General features: G+C 51.1%; 1 protein-coding gene across 9 annotated transcripts in view; it reads left to right on the top strand.

The window, feature by feature from the left end:
• Positions 1-18,467, top strand: part of Scn5a (sodium voltage-gated channel alpha subunit 5) — a 98,092-nt gene that overhangs the window by 56,930 nt on the left and 22,695 nt on the right. For 4 of the 9 annotated variants that reach the window (XM_032911121.1, XM_032911125.1, XM_032911126.1 and 1 more), the window contains 6 exons: positions 1,588-1,761; positions 2,928-3,284; positions 7,028-7,468; positions 8,717-8,875; positions 11,653-11,773; positions 12,413-12,567. In XM_032911121.1, coding sequence (XP_032767012.1) covers positions 1,588-1,761; positions 2,928-3,284; positions 7,028-7,468; positions 8,717-8,875; positions 11,653-11,773; positions 12,413-12,567 — 1,407 coding nt within the window. Of the gene's footprint in view, positions 1-1,587; positions 1,762-2,927; positions 3,285-7,027; positions 7,469-8,713; positions 8,876-11,652; positions 11,774-12,412; positions 12,568-18,467 lie in introns of all 9 variants that reach the window. The other 5 variants (XM_032911120.1, XM_032911124.1, XM_032911122.1 and 2 more) reach the window with 2 other exon arrangements.

Here is an 18,467-nt window from a genome sequence, read left to right as displayed (position 1 = left end):
TTTACACTGTGCATCGTCGTGTAGTCTCATGAAAGATGAACGCCACGGTCGAGAAGAGTCAGGATTGAGGCCCGTCTGGGCTCCGTGAAACCTTATCTCAAAAGGACCCCCACCCTTGTAAAAAAAAAAAAAAAAAAAAGATTCTTCATTGTGTATGAGTGTTTTATCTGTATGTCTGTATGTGTGCCATGTGTGCGCAGTGCCCAAGGAGGCCACAAGAGGGTGTCACACACACACACACACACACACACACACACACACACACACACACACACACACACACACACACACACACGGACCTGGTGTTATAGCCAGTTTTAAGCTGCCATGTGGGTGCTGGGAATTGAACTGGATACTCTGGAAGAGCAATCTGTGCTTTTTTTTTTTTTTTTTCCAGAGCTGGGGACTGAACCCAGGGCCTTGCACTTGCTAGGCAAGTGCTCTACCACTGAGCTAAATCCCCAACCCTCAATTTGTGCTTTTAACGATAGAATCATCTCTCACACTCCAAACTCCACTGTCTAAGCAGTGAGGATGGGACCAGAGCCCACTTCCTCAGAGTGCCATCTGAACAGAGACAAAAGGCCATGTGGTCTGTGCTTTGGCAGCGTTCCTGAGAGTACCCGGCTAACCTCCCAGTACCCATGCTGACCCCTATGTCTCCATGTCTGCTACAGGCCTGGTACAGTTCCCAGGGTGTGCCACCTAACACCCTTCCCTTCCAGAAGCTCCCAAGTGCCTCCTTGGGCCAACCACCAGCTCCTCACCATGACCAAGCTGCCCCTACCCTCAGCAGATATACCTTCCTCTGGGGATCATGCCGGTAGGACCTTGGGTGGTCATGGCTGCCTGCCAACACTACAGGCTCCTGTATTTGGAGCTGCAGAAGCCAAAGTTGGGCTGTTTTGTCACAAGTCAACAAACCTGGGAAACCGGCCACATTGTTCCTTCCCTCAGGAATGTCTCTGGGACAGCGCATCCAGCCTTAGACATTGCAGCATGACGTTGTCATCTAGGAAGCTCACACTCAAGAACTAGGAAATTAAAAAAAAAAAAAGTTTAATTTCAACTTTTAAGTTTACTCGTGTTGGGCCTCAGCCACATGTGGGCTGCAGGCCAGCAGTCGGGCCAACCTGTGACAATGGCCTTCAACAGGCTCTTGAGCTCTCTAACTGTGTGACCCTAGACAGCTGCTTCATCTCTCGTTGCCTCGATGTCCTTACCTGTGAAATGGGGACAGTGATACTGTCTGGCTTTTGGATGAGTTTTCTTAAATACACATGGGCTGGGGAGATGGCTCTGCGGGTAAGGGTGCTTTCTGAGGAGAAAGGTGGAAACCTGGGGAGAAGAAGAAGCAAAAGCCAGGAGCTCTGGAGCTGTATAAGGATGCTACGGCTGCCCCAGCTGCCCCTCCTGTTAGACCCTCCTGTCTGCAGAGCCCGTGATGAGTACAGGTTTTTCTGAGCCGATGAGCCTAGCCAGTCGCCAAGAGGCCCTGGGGAAGACACTGGCAAGGCAAGAGTCAGGAAGCATGGTGCTTGCTGGCCAGGGTCTTCAGGCCCCACCGACTCCTTCTCTCTTCTTCAGGTCTTCACGGGAATCTTCACAGCGGAGATGACCTTCAAGATCATCGCCCTTGACCCCTACTACTACTTCCAGCAGGGCTGGAATATCTTCGACAGCATCATCGTCATCCTCAGTCTCATGGAGCTGGGGCTGTCCCGCATGGGCAACCTGTCTGTGCTACGTTCCTTCCGTCTGGTATCTGCCTGGACCCACTGCAGAGGGGGGTGGGGGCTTGAAACACCTCTCTACAGCCACTGTCCAGATACTCTTGCTCTGCTCTGTCATGTCCTGGTGAGGTCAAGACACTGATAAGTGTTCCTGGGTGCCTGCCCCAGTGTGGGGATGTCAGGTGGAGGTGGGCATTCCTCGGGGGTAGACAGCTGGCAGTTTCATAGCCTTTCATGTACCTCCCTAGTCCCAACAGGAACCAGGAGTGGGGTGCGTGTTAAGACATTCCCAGCTCACAGATGAGAGACAGAACTCAAGAGATAAAGCCATAAGCTAATAGGCACACCCAGGTCTATGGGTGACCCACTCAGGACATTGCATTTTTTTAAACTTCCAAGTGCTTAAATTACCCAGGATCTTTTGACACTGCAGAGGCAGATTCGGTGGGTCTCAGATGTCACTGAATCTGCCCTGTGGATTTGGAGCTCAGAATGCCTGAGGTCCACTTGGGACTGGTGGTATGATCAGGGATAGTGTCCTAGAGGACTGTGGCTGTTCTCGTGGGGTATGTGGGAGCAGCAGGGAAAGCCCAGAATCTAAGCTCTAATCTTCGTCCCATTCCTGTGAGCCACAGGACTTAGAGTCACTTTTCCTTTGAGGACCAAAGGAGGGCAGTAACCATGCCAACCTTACGTGGTTATCAGAAATTGAGATTAACTCAATCCATCCTAAGCAGGGGTCTGGGACAGCCCGGGTGTGCAATAAATAGGAAGTACCCGCCATCTTTCTCTGTGCTTGCAAGATGAAAGAAAGATGGCGGTGACTGGTGAGTCAAATGGCCCATGCTGGCCTAAAGTATCTGATGGGAACAGTTCCAAAAAAGGAAAGACACACCAGGCTGGGAGAATCCACTAGGAAGGTCCTGGAGATGAGAGTAACAGGTAGGAGGTTTAGTGTGGGGCAGAGAAAGGGCTAAGGGCTAAGTGGGCTAAGGGCTCAGACTGGAGCCCAGCAGGCTTTCCACAGACTGTGCCGAAATCTAACAGGAATTCCCTAAGTGAAACTAATTGGGGTATGCGTTAGGAGAACAGGCCTCCCAGGGCTTTCGGGCAAGAGCTGGGGACATTACAGTGTCCTTGAGAAACAACAACCCAGGTCTACCACAAAGACACCTCCTCTCCCTCCTTCTTCAGCTGCGGGTCTTCAAGCTGGCCAAGTCCTGGCCCACCCTGAACACGCTCATCAAGATCATCGGGAACTCTGTTGGCGCCCTGGGGAACCTGACCCTGGTGCTGGCCATAATCGTCTTCATCTTCGCCGTGGTGGGCATGCAGCTCTTCGGCAAGAACTACTCAGAGCTGAGGCACCGCATCAGCGACTCCGGCCTGCTGCCCCGCTGGCACATGATGGACTTTTTCCACGCCTTCCTCATCATCTTCCGCATCCTCTGTGGGGAGTGGATCGAGACCATGTGGGACTGCATGGAGGTGTCTGGGCAGTCACTGTGCTTGCTGGTCTTCCTGCTCGTCATGGTCATTGGCAACCTTGTGGTGAGTCAGCCAAGGGCCTCAGAATGCACCCTGAACTTCCCCAACACATCCATCCCATCATCCAGTTACCACCATTTCCTTCTCTCTGGCCAGTCACCTAGCTGTCCGTCAAACTGTCCACCTTCCCATAAGCCTCTGCTCCATCAACCCCCTCATTCTTCTGCTTGCTCATTTACCCATCTTTTTCTTTCTACTCAATTGTCCATCCTGGTGCCTGTGCACACACTTAGCCATCCACCTGTGCAATTAACATGAGCATATCAATTCACTACTCACTTTCATCTGTCGACCTGTGTCAGTATGTTCACCTGTGCAGCCGTCTATCCTCTTAGTCACCCACTCACTATCACTGTCTCATCAGTCTGTCTGATCAGTACCAACCATCCATCCATCCATTCATGCATGCATGCACCCATCCAACCAGCCATCCATCCATCCATCCATCATCCATCATCAATCCATCCATCATCCATTCATCATCCATCATCAATCCATCCATCATCCATCCATCCATCACCCACCCACCCATCCATCACCCACCCATCCATCATCCATCATCCATCCATTCATCCATCATCCATCACCCACCCACCCATCCATCATCCATCATCCATCCATTCATCCATCATCCATCCATCATCCATCCATCCATCATCCAACCATCCATCCATCATCCATCATCCATCCATCCATCATCATCCATCATCCATCCATCATCTATCCATCCATCTATTCATCCATCATCCATCCATCATCCATCCATCATCCATCAACTTATCCATCTATCATCCATCTCCATCCATCATCCATCATCCATCTATCATCTATCCACCCATCTATTCATCCATCATCCACCCATCCATCATCCATCCACCCATTATCCAACCTCCCATCCATCATCCGTCATCCACCCATCATCCATGCATCCATTCATCCATTTGCCACATCCACTCATTCAGTCATCTGTCTGCCGACTTCCCATTCTCTCTCTCTCTCTCTCTCTCTCTCTCTCTCTCTCTCTCTCTCTCTCACACACACACACACACACACACACACACATTCATGTCTGCTCATAGACCCACCCATCCATTCATCCCTCGCTCATCTCTCTCCCCTCTCTTCTCCCCTCCACTTATTCCTCCACCGTATCCATACCCATTCTTTGTTCATCCTTTTCCATTCATCCCTTATTCAGCCTACCCACCCACCCCTCGTTCACTGCTGCCATTCATTCATTGATCCACCCAACAAGCCGTTCACACTGACTCGGTCACCCTTCCCTGCGTTTTGCCTGTTAATTCATCTACATGCCATCTACACGTGTGTCCGTTATTTGCTTGTTTTTGATTCATTCACTTGCTTATTGATTTGTCCCTCGTTACCAGTGAATTACTACATGGTTTTCAACTCAGAGTAACAAGTCTCATTAAGGTTTCTTGCAGGCCAACCATTATGGTGGTGTCGGTGGGCTTTCAGAGGGAAGTGTGGCCTAGCCCACACACTCTTGGCACTCAACCAACTTGAGAGATGTGGGGGAATGACCCTCAGACAGAAAGAACTGGTCAGTGCCCCAAGGGAGAAGCCCTGAGAACCACCCCTCCCCAGCTAGGAACGTTAAGCAAGGCTTCCTGCTCAGAAGAGATGAGATCAAAGTTAGTCATCGGCTCAGGATGGGAACCACCTTATTGGATACATAGGTGACCAGCACAGGACACTTGCACAGTCTGACCCCACATGACTACCATGTCCCTTCTGAGCAGCACAGTGCCTCACCAGCCAGCACATAGGCACATAGGCACATAGGGGCTTTAGATCCACTTTCCAGCCTGCTGTGGAATCAGAACTGCAGAGCCATTCCCCAAACCTGCCTGTTTTCAGTATCCAGGTGCCTCAGTCAGGCCCGGCCAGGACCCAACAGATTGTCCACCCTCTCAGTCCCCAGACATAAAGCTCAAGGCCCCATCATCCTCTTTGTCCCCTCAAAAAGCTGCCCCTTGGGGTGGAGCCTCACTTAATCCCTTACCTGACCCCAAGGGCTGCCAGATTCTTTTCTGCTCCAAAAAGAAGCAAAAGCAAAATGTGCCCGCGGCGCTCAGGCCAATGCCAGGCTGAGCCGCCCCTCACACAGAGCCTGCCATTTCTGAGCGGATCTGCCTGGGGACAAGAAGATTAGAGGCTCTGGAGGAGGGACGATGCTACTGCCAGCCCACGCTGCCGCCTCGGGAACTGGGCCGCTGCTGGGGCCAGCCGCGTGGGTGGAAGCGAGCTCGCTGCTGAAATGGGAAGGGACCAGGCAAGGCCGGGAGCCACACATGATTGACAGGGGAGCCCTGGAAGAAACCAAATTTTGGAAGCTGGAGATGGGAGGCCCTCGGGTCCCGAGTGGGTGGACAAGGCCTCCTACCTTGCCTGAAGCTTGGATCCAGGGCTCCCTGGGGAGTCAGGATTTGTGGGACCAGGAGTTGGTGAGGGACGTGGGCCACAAGGAGGACCTACAGTGGGTGGTGGGGACATGCAGGCTGCGCTTAGACTCGGAGGAAGCCAGAAGCCAGGGGCCAGGCTGGAGGTCAGCGGTTTTGATTAGTACTAAATCCTGAGTCCCTGGTAAGGACATGAAAAAGGTCCTTCTGACCAGGCATCGGAAGCGGTCACTTCTCTGTAGAGTTGGCCCAGAAGCACCTTTAGCTGTTGCTGGCTGCGGGGATGCATGTTAGTTTATAATCAATGGTTCCTTGCCGAGGCCTGGTCCTCACTGTCACCACCACCTTCACCACAGTGCTCACCCTCTGTCTCCTGGCAGATATGGACTCCCTGAGGTGGGACGCATCCCTCTGGAGCTAGAGAGGGAGAGGGGCAGGGGCTTGGAGATTCCCGTGGCCACCTGGCTACAGGGCCCTTTCAGCTGAACTCTTTCCTGGGGACTGACAGGAGATACCTGGTGCCAGGGAATGCCTACAGGCCTACTGCCATCCTCTTTCCCCTCAGTGGGGCCAGGCAGTATCCTTGTCCCGGGACATCCATCCAGATGTGTCACACCCCACAGTCGGTCTGAAACACACGTGTTCCCCACCTCCTTTCTCCGCTCGCTTCCCTGTGACCCTCACATGGATAGGTGTCAAGACCACCTTAGGACAGGCAGAATGCTCCACAGGTAAGCCCACCTCTGCTGGGAACTGGAGCTAATGCCTCCCTCTTACCCAGGCTAATGACTCCCCAGCCCTTCCAAAGCTCTTTAAGTTGGGAGTGGTTTCTCCGAGGACCTTTTGCCTTGTCTCCTCACTTCCCAGGGGGGAGCCCTGAGGCCTTCCCTCCGTGCCCATTGCCTCATTAGTCCAGAGGGGCCGGGAGAGAAAAGGAAAGGCCAGAGTGTAGAGGCCGGTGCCTGGTTAAAGCTCTTCCTCCACCAACCTGTGTAACCGTGGCCAAGTCCCTCATTGTCTTCTCATCTCTAGCCCTCGACACTGGATGACAGATGCTCTCCCCATGACCCTGAGCTGTAATACAAGGGACCTGAATCTGCAGTCGGGCTGCCTGAGCTTTTCGCAGAAAGAATTTTGATTCACTTTCCTTTCATAGATAAAGCTTCCGTACAGAAGAGAAGGAGAGGGGTGGGTGAGAGCCCAGTGTCCTGGGCCCTGTGCTTCTGAGCTTTTGTCGTCAGGAGTATTCAAGTCTCTTAGGGCCTCAGTTTCCCCTCCAGAGTCCAGCAGTGCCTGGGTGAACTTGAGCCGTTGCCTCAACAGGTCCTGAATCTCTTCTTGGCCTTGCTGCTCAGCTCCTTCAGCGCAGACAACCTCACGGCTCCTGACGAGGACGGGGAGATGAACAACCTCCAGCTGGCCCTGGCTCGCATCCAGAGGGGCCTGCGCTTTGTCAAGCGGACCACCTGGGACTTCTGCTGCGGGATCCTGCGGCGGCGACCTAAGAAGCCCGCGGCTCTTGCCACCCACAGCCAGCTGCCCAGCTGTATCACAGCCCCCAGATCCCCGCCACCCCCAGAGGTGGAGAAGGTGCCCCCAGCCCGCAAGGAAACACGCTTCGAGGAGGACAAGCGACCCGGCCAGGGCACCCCTGGGGATTCGGAGCCTGTGTGCGTGCCCATCGCCGTGGCTGAGTCAGACACTGAAGACCAGGAAGAAGATGAAGAGAACAGCCTTGGCACAGAGGAAGAGTCCAGCAAACAGGTCAGCCACCCCTCCATCCCGTCCTGATGGGACAGCCACCTGCTTGTATGGAGTCCAGAGTGCAGCTCCTAGCCTCAACCAGACTACCTCAGCCATGGCACAGGAGGGGAGAGGAAGCCCCATGGCAGCTGGCCCCTCAGGAGGGAGCCAACACCAGCTTGCCCATTTATCCTGTTAATCAGTATTCACCCCTGGCTAACCTTACAGACCGGCATGCCTAAGAACTCTTGATGAATCTCCCAGTCACCCACCCCACCCCCAGCTCTGACCGTGGTCCAGCCCCAGGCCAGCAGAGACAGATGTCCCTGTGAGAGAGGGCCACGGTTCGGTGACCTCACAGCCATCTCTTCCCCTCCTCCCATGCCTGAGGCTGATTCTGAGATTTAAAAATAAGTACCCCTGAGACGGAGGTGTCAGGGACACCACTATCTTATCTCTCAACCTGTTATTTTTAACACTTAGGACCAGAGTCTGGACAAAGCAGAGTGTCTGCCCCCCAGGTTTCCCTTGACCTGAGCTGGGCTCCGTGCAGCTCCTTAGGTCCCTAGGTCAAGCGTAACCAGTTCTCCCTCCGTGTCAGCATCCCTTCCTGGCTGCTTCCTCAGCTGGCATTAGCTGGGCCAGGCCCCGGGGCTCTGCCTCCTCCTGCCTCAGTTGGCCTCACAGACCAGCCTTGGCTCTTTTACTCGAGTTGTAGGGCTCTAACAGGGGTGGTTGAGGGAGGGAGAGCTGGGGTCACTAGGACCAACATAGTGTCTCCTGCACAGGAGATGAGAGTTGGATTCTGGCTGTTCCCTCTTTCCCTTTCCCCTGGGGCCAGGACAAACGTGTGTGCTTGGGCACACTCACGTGTGTGTGTGTGTGTGTACGTGTGTGTAGACATGCGTGCGTGCTTGTGCGTGTGTGCGTTGTGGGAATTGATGCAGGCTAACTGCAGTATCTTCAGAACTTGGGAAGTCAGGGCATCCTCCTGAGGAGAGTTGGTAGCATTTGTAAGATGGGCATTGTGGCCGGGCCACACCCGTTCAGGGAATCTTAAATAAGTTGAGCTTTGGCCATGGGGCCTTTCCCATACTTTCCCGGAACCTCTCACTTACTGACCTAAGTCTGCAGAAGAAGGGTCTTTAGTAGACGGAGGTTCATGAAGAGGCCAGGAAGCAGTGGGCAGAGGCTGCAGCCCACATGGCCAGGGCCCTGGAGACCCTGTGCCCGGGTGTTTGGGCTCTGCTCATGGGGTCTTTTCAGCAGGAATCCCAAGTTGTGTCTGGTGGCCACGAGCCCCGCCAGGAACCCAGGGCCTGGAGCCAGGTGTCAGAGACCACGTCCTCTGAAGCTGGGGCCAGTACATCTCAGGCAGACTGGCAGCAAGAGCAGAAAACGGAGCCCCGGGCCCCGGGGTGCGGTGAGGTAACGGCGGGGTCTGCTGCTGGGGCCAGGGCCAGGCCATGAGGCCACAGAGCCAGTATGTCACAGACAGCATGGAGGCGTGTTACAGAGAGGAGGGTGGGAAACCAGTGTCCTGACAGGGAGAGACGGTACCCACCCCACGGCCACGCCATGAGGAAATTGCGAAATCAACCAGCTCAGGACTCTGAAGCCCGACTGAGCCCGCGTGTTCACCCTTCTCCTCACGCTTTGCCCTCGTGTGTTTGTGCCGATCAGCAAGCGTTTGTCCTGTGACTCCCCGTATCCAAGGAGGACTTGACTGATCTTCAGAACAGTCCTCACCACATCAGTCAGCTTATGTCTTTCCCCTGTCTTCCCTGCAAAGAAAAAAAAAAGGGGGATGGGGCGTCTCAGCCTGTCATCAGGATTTACTGTGGCTTTCCTTTGGATTAATTGCCACACACTTGGGAGCTTTTGTGGGTTTTTTGTCCTTTTTTTTTTCTTTCTTTTAAATCTGCATTTCTTGTTTCTCTTGAAAACTTGAGAATGGCACTCCATGTTGCAGACAGGAGGTAGCCATTCTTCAGCCTCCCGCTGGAGCTCTCTGGTTTGCCTCAACACCGCCTGCCCGATTGCATGTGTGACCTGCCTGGCCCCTCTGCCTATCTGAGTTTTAAGGCCCCAAGTCAAGGGCCAAACAACCGTGCTGTTCGGCCTCACTTGCTTCAAGCGTGTGGAAAGGAAGTCATGTGCTCAGAGAGTGCAGGGTGACCTCCCTCCTCAGCCCTGTGCTTGTGACTTTGGTCCTGTAAGACAGGTCCTAGGATGCTCCGCCATCATGGCTGATCTTGGAGCACGAGGCCCTGGTGAGTGTCCTCACTGAGTGGATCAGCCTTCTCCCTAGATGGCCTAACACTTGACGTGGAGTAGGAGGATCCAGGATCCCAAGCCTCGGGAGAGAGTGTGAGCTTTAAGGCTTCTTCCCTTCAGATGCTTGTGTCCCGGGAGAAGAGGCGAGAGAAATGCTGTGGTAGTCCCAGAGAAAGGACTTCTTCCAGGCTGGGCCTGTAGCTGAGTTGGTAGAATGCTTGCCTGGTGCACAAGCCCTGGGTTCCAGCCCTCGGACAGCATAAACTGGGAGTCACGGTCCACAGTTGTAATCCCAGTGCAGCCTCAGGCCCAGCGGAGGCCGGAAGACCAGAAGTTCTAGGTCTACAGCAGCTGCAGTGAATTCCTGTCTCAGACAGGAAGAAGGGAAGAGGCAAAGGGAAGGAGCTTCCTCCCTCCTGCAGTAGGATCCCAAGAACTCCCTGACAGCCTTCCAGGCCTTGCTCAGCTCAGAGCCTGCAAAAACCCCACTTGGGATAGCCAGCCTCAAAATCATGGGCCAGGAGACACAGCCCCACCCCTCTGGCCACTCCAAGCAGGCTGTCCCCTCCCCTGAGACCACCAACCTCAGAGGTGATGAATCAGGAGAAACAGGAGGTGCAGATGGGCAGATGGGGATTCATCCCAGGAAGGGGAAAGAAGGCAGCAGGAGCCGCAGGGCCAGGCCCCAGCCTTCAGTAGAGAGCCTAGACTGGCCGCAGGCAGCCAGCTGAGAGGGGACCGAAACAGGATGGAAAGAGATGGGGTAGGGATAGGAGGGTGGGAGTGGAGTAGGACGGGATGAGGGGGTCCTTTCTCTACAGAGGCCCTCCTGACTCTTATGTTGTTAAGTTCTGTTTCCCACAAGCAGAAGTAGGGACAAGGACCTCTGTGTAAATGACTTATAGGGTCAGTGCTCCCTAGAAAGGCCAAGAAGGACACAAGCGAAGCAGATTCAGAGAAGAAAGGAGCTAGACCGAGGCCAAGAGCAGATTTGCTGAAGTAGACTTCAACGTGTGCTAGTGCAGAGCTACAGAGTATCAAACCGCACCCTTGTGCTATCACCAACCGGCAGTCCACTGGCTAAAGTGTTCTGGAGAAGGGGCCAGCTAAGCAACAGGTTTCACAGTGGTAGGGCAGGGTGTTCTACCTACCCATAGACATGTGGCATTACCCACAGTCACGAAGCGCAGACACTCACAGGTTATCAGATGTCCTATAGCAGGGGTTCTCAGCCTTCCTAATGCTTTTTGATACAGTTTCTCGTGTGACCCCCAACCATAAAAGTTACTTTGTTGTTATTTCATAACTATAATTTTGCTACTGTTACCAGTGGTGATATTTGGGGAGATAGAGGTTTGCCGAAGGGGTTGCAACTCAAAGGTTGAAAACTGCTGACCTAGAGCCTCCCTGGGGACCAAACAAGTTATCAAGGTCTAGGGCCAGGGTGGAGAGGTTCCAGCGCTTTCTCTGCCCCAGTTCTAACACCTGTGTGAGCTGAGTGGGAAGCATGGTCCGCTGCTGGCATGTTCTCTGCATGTCTGACCTGCTGCTGTGTGCCTGTCTTGGTTTTGATTCTGTTCTGGATCTGTGTCTGTGTGCCAATGGGTGCTCCTATAGTCCCCCCACTTTGTCTGTCCTGTCCAAGCTAGATGCATTCCTTACCCTGAGTAATCCCCAATCCCCTCACTCCAACACACCCCAGCCCTAAACCCCACACACCAGAATCACAGACCCTGGAGTCCTGAAGCCCAGCCTCCACTCCTCCCTCCTTCAGTAGCTCTGTGGCAGGCATTGACCCACCTCCACCTCAGAATCACGGTGTGCAAAGAGGGAGCCCTCTGGACTCAACCTAGGCTTCCCCCAGATGCTAGGCTGGCGCTGGAGGCTGGTCCTCAGCCCACCACGGCTATCCCTCCCCTCCCCCACAGACCCCCGAGGACAGTTACTCGGAGGGCAGCACCGCTGACATGACCAACACCGCCGACCTCCTGGAGCAAATCCCAGACCTTGGTGAGGACGTCAAGGACCCAGAGGACTGCTTTACTGAAGGTAAGGGGACAGGAGAACCAGAGTTCCTCAGCACCTAGGCCGTGCCATGCCTCACCCTGAGCTGGAGTCTGCTTTCCTTTAACATTCTCCTGTGACGTGGGTCAGAGTGGGCCTGCTCATGGTGCAGGGCTGGACAGGATCACTAAGGGATGACAGCCCCGTGCTTGTGGTGTGGCAGGCACGTGTGAGCCAGCTTACCCCAGGTCTGCCGCGCCCTGTACATGGAGTTTCCCTGTGTAGCCAAGGGACTGTGGTCTATGGCCAAGTTGGTGACTGACACCCACACCTTTGTAAATGGGATCATAGCTAAGGTTTTTCATCATATGCCTGTCGCTGCAGTGCTGACGGTCACTTGGGGCTCTGCCATTCCCAAGGGGGTAGGTCATGGGAGATAAGTATTTCCAGAGTTCATTTCCTAAGGGGAGCAGGCCGGCACCCATGCCATTGCCAGCCCTGCCCCCTGCTCAGTCCAGCCAGTCCTCTGAGTGTGTGTCTCTGCAGAGAGCGCCCACAGACCTCCCGTACTCTGACCCCACACCATGCACCCCATCATCCCAACCTCTTGGTCATTCCCTCAAACAGGCAGCCTTCTGACAGTCAGACCAAAGTGTTCACAGGCCTGTCGCCCTTCCCTCACAGGCTGCGTCCGACGCTGTCCCTGCTGCATGGTAGACACGACGCAGTCCCCGGGGAAGGTCTGGTGGCGATTGCGCAAGACCTGCTACCGCATCGTGGAGCACAGCTGGTTCGAGACTTTCATCATCTTCATGATCCTGCTCAGCAGTGGAGCGCTGGTACCTCCTGGGGATGCAGGGAGGGACAGGGAGGGCTGTGAGGAAAGGGGGGAAGGGACAGAGGGAGACATCTCCAGCTAGAGCACCTGGTCAGAGAGTGGGCAGCACCTCTGTGCTCCCCAGGCACCTTGGGGCAGAGCAGGCTCAGAAATCCAACACCCACAGCAGCTATTGCAGGCCAGAGCAGAGCCCCTGCCCTGTGTCCAGCCCACTGCCTTGTTCCATGAAAGGGAAATTATTTTCTCTGGATCTCCAGCCTCCCACGTTAGAGCTCATCCACCTGCCCTCTTCATCAGATGTGCTGTGAGGCCATTAAATTACAGCCATGACTGATTAGGCATAGCAGCTCCACACCACCCATGTCTTCTGTGTGGGCCACAGACCGATCCATGTAGTTCACACGTTGACACATTCTGTGGGTGCATCAGCTTCTATGGAAACACCCGTCACTCACCCCTACTATTCAAAAGCCTCTGGTTAGGTATATGAACACAGGCAGGTGTGGCCTTAACCTTTCGTTTATTCAGTGGTCTTCTCTAAGCTCTCTGTGTTTCTGGCCTCAGGGTCTTCCACTCACCTTGGAGAACCCAGACCCCACAGGTTTGAAATGTCAAAGATCCGAACGAGGTAGAAACAGAGTGAGAATGGAAGGGAGGACTCTGAGTTGTGAGGTCAAGTGGAGGAGGAGCAGCTGGGGAGGACTCCCTGGAGTAAGCATGGAGACTCACGGTGGAGGACAGCCGAGGAGGAGCCGAGAAACACTCCAAAGAATTCCCATCTGGCTTTCAGGCACCAGCTCTGGGCCTACAGACCTTCTACAAAGATGGGCCAGCCCTGGAGGTGGTTGAGGGAGGTGCCAGTGAGCAGGGAGTAACTCAAAGGAAGTAGGGTGCAGGCATGTGTGTAGTTGGCAACAGGAGAAGAGGGAGCACCGTGCTCACCCCTCCCTGCCTTAGAGCGGGCCTGGAGCCATGACTTTGCAGCCCGCCCCGCTGTTTTACCATCTGCAGCCAGAGCCAAGTCTCCGTAGGCTTCGGAGAAGTATGATTTGACAATATGTTAACAAGTTTTGTTTTTAAACAGCCACAAACAAGGGCAGCCAGAGCCATTTAGTCTGGGCTGTGCGGGGAAAATCTCAGGCTGGCATAAGTGAGGAGGAGTTTTGGCAAGCATCTGGTGAATCTAATCAGGGTAGTCAGCCAAGCACTGTTGCTAAAAAACCACGTCAAATATATATTGGGAAAAAGAAGTCTGCATGTGTTGTTTAAAGTCATCGACTTGTTTAACAGAAAGCAAACTGTATCCCTTCCAAAGCGCTGAGGTGGGGGAGGAATTTAAGAAAACAGAGATCGAGAGAGAGAGAGAGAGAGAGAGAGAGAGAGAGAGAGAGAGAGAGAGAGAGAGAGAGAGAGAGAGAGAGAGAGAAACAAAGAGGAAGTGTAGAAAACAGAAAATTATATAGCCCGGCAAGATCAAGCATATTTTAATAATAAATGTAAGTGGATAAAATTCACTTTTTAAAAGGTAAAGGACTCTGATCTTGAAAAAAATATCAGCTATGTGCAACAAACTGACTCAGAAATACTACACATAAAACAAAATTTAAATTGGCTGAATTCCTTCATCCAAAATGCTTGGGTCCAGAAGTGGTTCTGATCTCAGGAGTTTGGGCATTTGAGATCATTTGCATGAAATTACCAGTTGAGCAGCCCAAACCCAAATTTCATGAATGCCCATATCTGGAATTTTGGTGTTATATCAGCTCTCAAAAAGCTTCAAATTTCATATTTCATTGCATTAGAGATGTATATTTTATACTTCTCTCCTCAATATCTGATCAAAAGCACCTTAAGAGAGGAAGGCCTGCTTTGGGGGAAGGGGGTCACACGGTGAGTGCGTGGTCCATCACAGCTGGGGAGGCCTGCTTTGGGATCACACAGTGAGAGCACACAGTCAGCCCATCACAGCTGGGAGGCCTGGGCTGGAGCACAAGGCTGCTTACCCACATCTGGGCTGACGCAGAAGCAGAGAGAGGTGGCTTTCATACCTCATCCTGCTTTTTCGTTTCTCCCCCCTCAACCCTATGGGAGTAAAGCCATTCACTTAGGAGCGAATAGATTAACTGCCCAGTTAATCCTGTCTGGAAACATATTCACAGAGGTGGCTAGGGGTGCTTTTAAGGGAAGTTTAGATCAGGTCAATTTAACAATGAAGATTGTCTCTGTGTGTGTGTGTGTGTGTGTGTGTGTGTGTGAGAGAGAGAGAGAGAGAGAGAGAGAGAGAGAGAGAGATGAGTATGTCTTATGTACACATGCATGTATATATATGTGTTTGTGTACCTCTCTGTGTGTATCTGTGTCTATGTGCACATGTATGCAGGAGTTAATAGAGGCCAGAAGGGGTCATCAGGTCATCCTGGAGTCCCCTGTGGTCGTGAGCTGCCCAATGTGGGTGCTGGAACCCAAACCCTAATCCTCTGCAAAGCAGTTCTTGCTTCTGATTCTCCAGCCCCACGTGAAAATATTTTGTATAACAATAGAATTATCTTCTTCCCTCAGAACCAATTATTTTCTCTCCCATTAGCAGACATGTCAACAGAAGAAAGGACATTTTTGTTGGTGTATCGATATTAAACAATGCTTAATTCAAGGTAAAAAGCTTGAGATAAGACAGTGAAGGCCCCAACCTACAGTTAAAGTACAACTACTGGGACTAGAAAGATGGCTGCTCTCCCAGAGGTGTCCATGTCCCCATGAGCATGGTGTGGCTCACAGCTCTAGCCTGTTTGGATGCCTGGGTCCACATGCATGTATCTCTCACACATATATGTAGTTAAAAGTAAAATGCATGTAGAAATGCAATGTTGGAGCTAAAGAGATGGCTCAACAGTTAAGAGCACCGGCTGCTCTTCCAGAGGTCCTGGGTTCACTTCTCTCCACCCACGTGGGAGCTCACAACTGCCTGTAACTCCAGCCTCAGGGGACGTGCTGCCCTCTGTGGCCTCCGTGTGGACCAGGCAAACACGTGTTACACAGACACACTCAGGTAGAACATCCATACACATAAAAATAAATACACTAATTTTTTTTCAATTTAAAATATATTATGACCACGACTCGGGATTGCATAGCATTTGAACCTAAAGCAAAAAAAAAAAAAAAAAAAAAAAAAGACTGGGAGGAAAACAGAAAAAAGGCAGTCAAGTGCTGAATCCTCCCAGCAGTGGGCTTGTGACAGATCAAGTAGAAAGAGCAGGACAGCAAAAGACGTTTTTTAAAAAGTTAGTAAATTATTGACATTTAAGTAGCACTGCATACGAGACACTGTTTTAAATATTTCATAAATATTAATTTCAGTTAATTATCACAGGAGCCCCAGAAAATGAAATCCACTGTTAAAACAAGTCCCCAGATAAAGAATCTGCTATAAATACCAAACTAGAGACCTGGGATGCATTTGCCTGGACTATGCAAGCTTTGCTTTGATCCCTAGCACAGAGATAGGTAGATAGATAGGTAGGTAGGTAGGTACATACATACATGTGTGCATGCATACACATGTACATATACACATAAATATAATGTACATATATACACATGTACACACATACATGCATACACATGCCCATACATATTTACATACAATGTATATGCATTTGTACATGTGCATGTACATTCACGCATAATACAGACATGTACATACATGCATGCATACATACATGTATACATACATATACACACGTACACATGTACATACATGCATACATATATATGTGCATACACGTGTACATACATACATAGAGAAAAAATGGACTGGGGAAAGCTCAGAGAGAATGCACTGAGAATACTTTGTGTGAAGCAGCCAGTGCTGTACTCAGAGGAAAATTCATAGAGAAATGTTTTTATCAGTAAATGAAGAGAACAGATTAAGAAAGTTTTCTGTTTTTATCAGATTTTTTTGCAAGTATTTTCACAACCGTTGAGATAATTTTATGCTTTAAAAACTGTTTAGTTCACAAAAATAGATTTCCTGAAGTGACACTGTTCTGACATTTCAGGATATATCTATGATATATTATTTTAAACCTGCTACTGAATCCTTTTGACAAGGTCTGTTTTTCTTTTTTCAAAAGTTTTTGAGTGAACAGTTCTTGCCACACAAACCTTGCATCTGAGTTCCTTCCCTCAAACCCGTGTAAAGATGGGAAAAGAGAAGCACCTTTGTAAGATTGTTGTCTGACCTCCACACACCAGATGACCTCCACACACACCAGGTGACCTCCACACACCAGGAAACCTCCACACACCAGGTGACCTCCACACACGAAAGTGACCTCCACACACACCAGGTGACCTCCACACACAAAGGTGACCTCCACACACACCAAAGGACATCTACACACATGAGAAGATCTACACACGCACCAGGAAACCTCCACACATGCCAGGTGACCTCCACACACTCCAGATGACTTCCACACACATCAGGTGACCTTCACACATATCAGGTGACCTCCACACACATCAGGTGACCTCAACACACATCAGGTGACCTCAACACACATCAGGTGACCTCCACAGATGCCAGGTGACCTTCATACACACCAAGTGACCTCCACACACACCAGGTGACCTCCACACACACCAGGTGACCTACACACACACCAGGTGACCTACACACATACCAGGTGACCTCCACACATGCCAGAGGATGCCATTCACCAACCCCTATCCCACTCAATTTTCAATCAATTAATAAAATTGTTTAAAAATTATAAACATAAGAACAAGACAATCCTGAGCAAACCAAAGGATGTGATTAATTAAATAAAAATATAAATTAATGAATTAGAAAGAGCCAATTGGCATAAAATTCTATAGCTAATCCCTTGAAAACAGGATCAGAAATCACTAATCTAGTTTTTCATGTTTCCCAGGATGGAATCCATCATAGTCTGAGAGGAGAAAATAATTCCATTGCTATTTAAACCATTCTAACATGGAGGCTAGAGATGCGGCTAAGAGCATGCAGTGCTCCTGTACAGGACCAGACTTGGGTTCCCAGCACACATACTGGGAAGCTCACAGGCACAGGGCACTCCAGAGAGATCTGATGCTCTTTTCTGGCCTTCATGGGCACCTTTACACACACGCACGCACGCACGCACACACACGCACAACCTTAAAGAAAGGAAAGGAGGGAGAAAGGGGAGTGGCCATTGCTCATGGCTCTGGTAGAGAATCTTTAAGTTCAGTTCCCAGCAAAGGAATAAACTCCAACAACAAAAGGAATAAAACATTTCCTTAGTTTACTGAAAAACTCAGCCTCTGCCCCCTATTAGAGATAAATCACTTGAAACATTTCCATTAAAGTTGAGAATATGGAGAGAATCATTTAACTACTCTCCAGTCACTAATCATCATCTAACGGTAATCTTTAAGTCCTTAACAGGATGATTGATTCGGTATAGGGAAGAAAAATCAGTGAATATAAAAGCAAGAGGTCAGGCAGTGATGATGGTGCACACCTTTGATCCCAGCATTCAGGAGGCAGAGGCAGGGGGATCTCTGAGTTTGAGGTCAGCCTGGTCTACATACCAAGTTCCAGGCCAGCCAGAGCCACATAGTAAGGTAGTAAGGCCCTTTTTACAACAACAACAACAATGAAAAACAAAGAAAAAGGAGCAAAGGAAGAAAAAGAAGTGAAAAAGAAAGAAGGAAAGAAAGAAAAAGACAAGAAAATGCAAGAATTTAAAATCAGGCCGGGAGATGGTGTGGGGGAGGGGACGTGCTTGCCACACTTGAGCCAGGACCTGAGTTTGAATCCCTCCCACTCATGTGAAGCCGGATGTGTTGGCATACATCTACAGTCCCAGCACTTAGCAAAATGGGAGGTGGAGA

This window comes from Rattus rattus, chromosome 8, assembly GCF_011064425.1.
Source record: "Rattus rattus isolate New Zealand chromosome 8, Rrattus_CSIRO_v1, whole genome shotgun sequence".
In the NCBI taxonomy this organism is placed as follows: Eukaryota; Metazoa; Chordata; class Mammalia; order Rodentia; family Muridae; genus Rattus; species Rattus rattus.
Note: the sequence above shows the minus strand (reverse complement) of the source record. Positions and strands in the feature narration are given on the sequence as shown.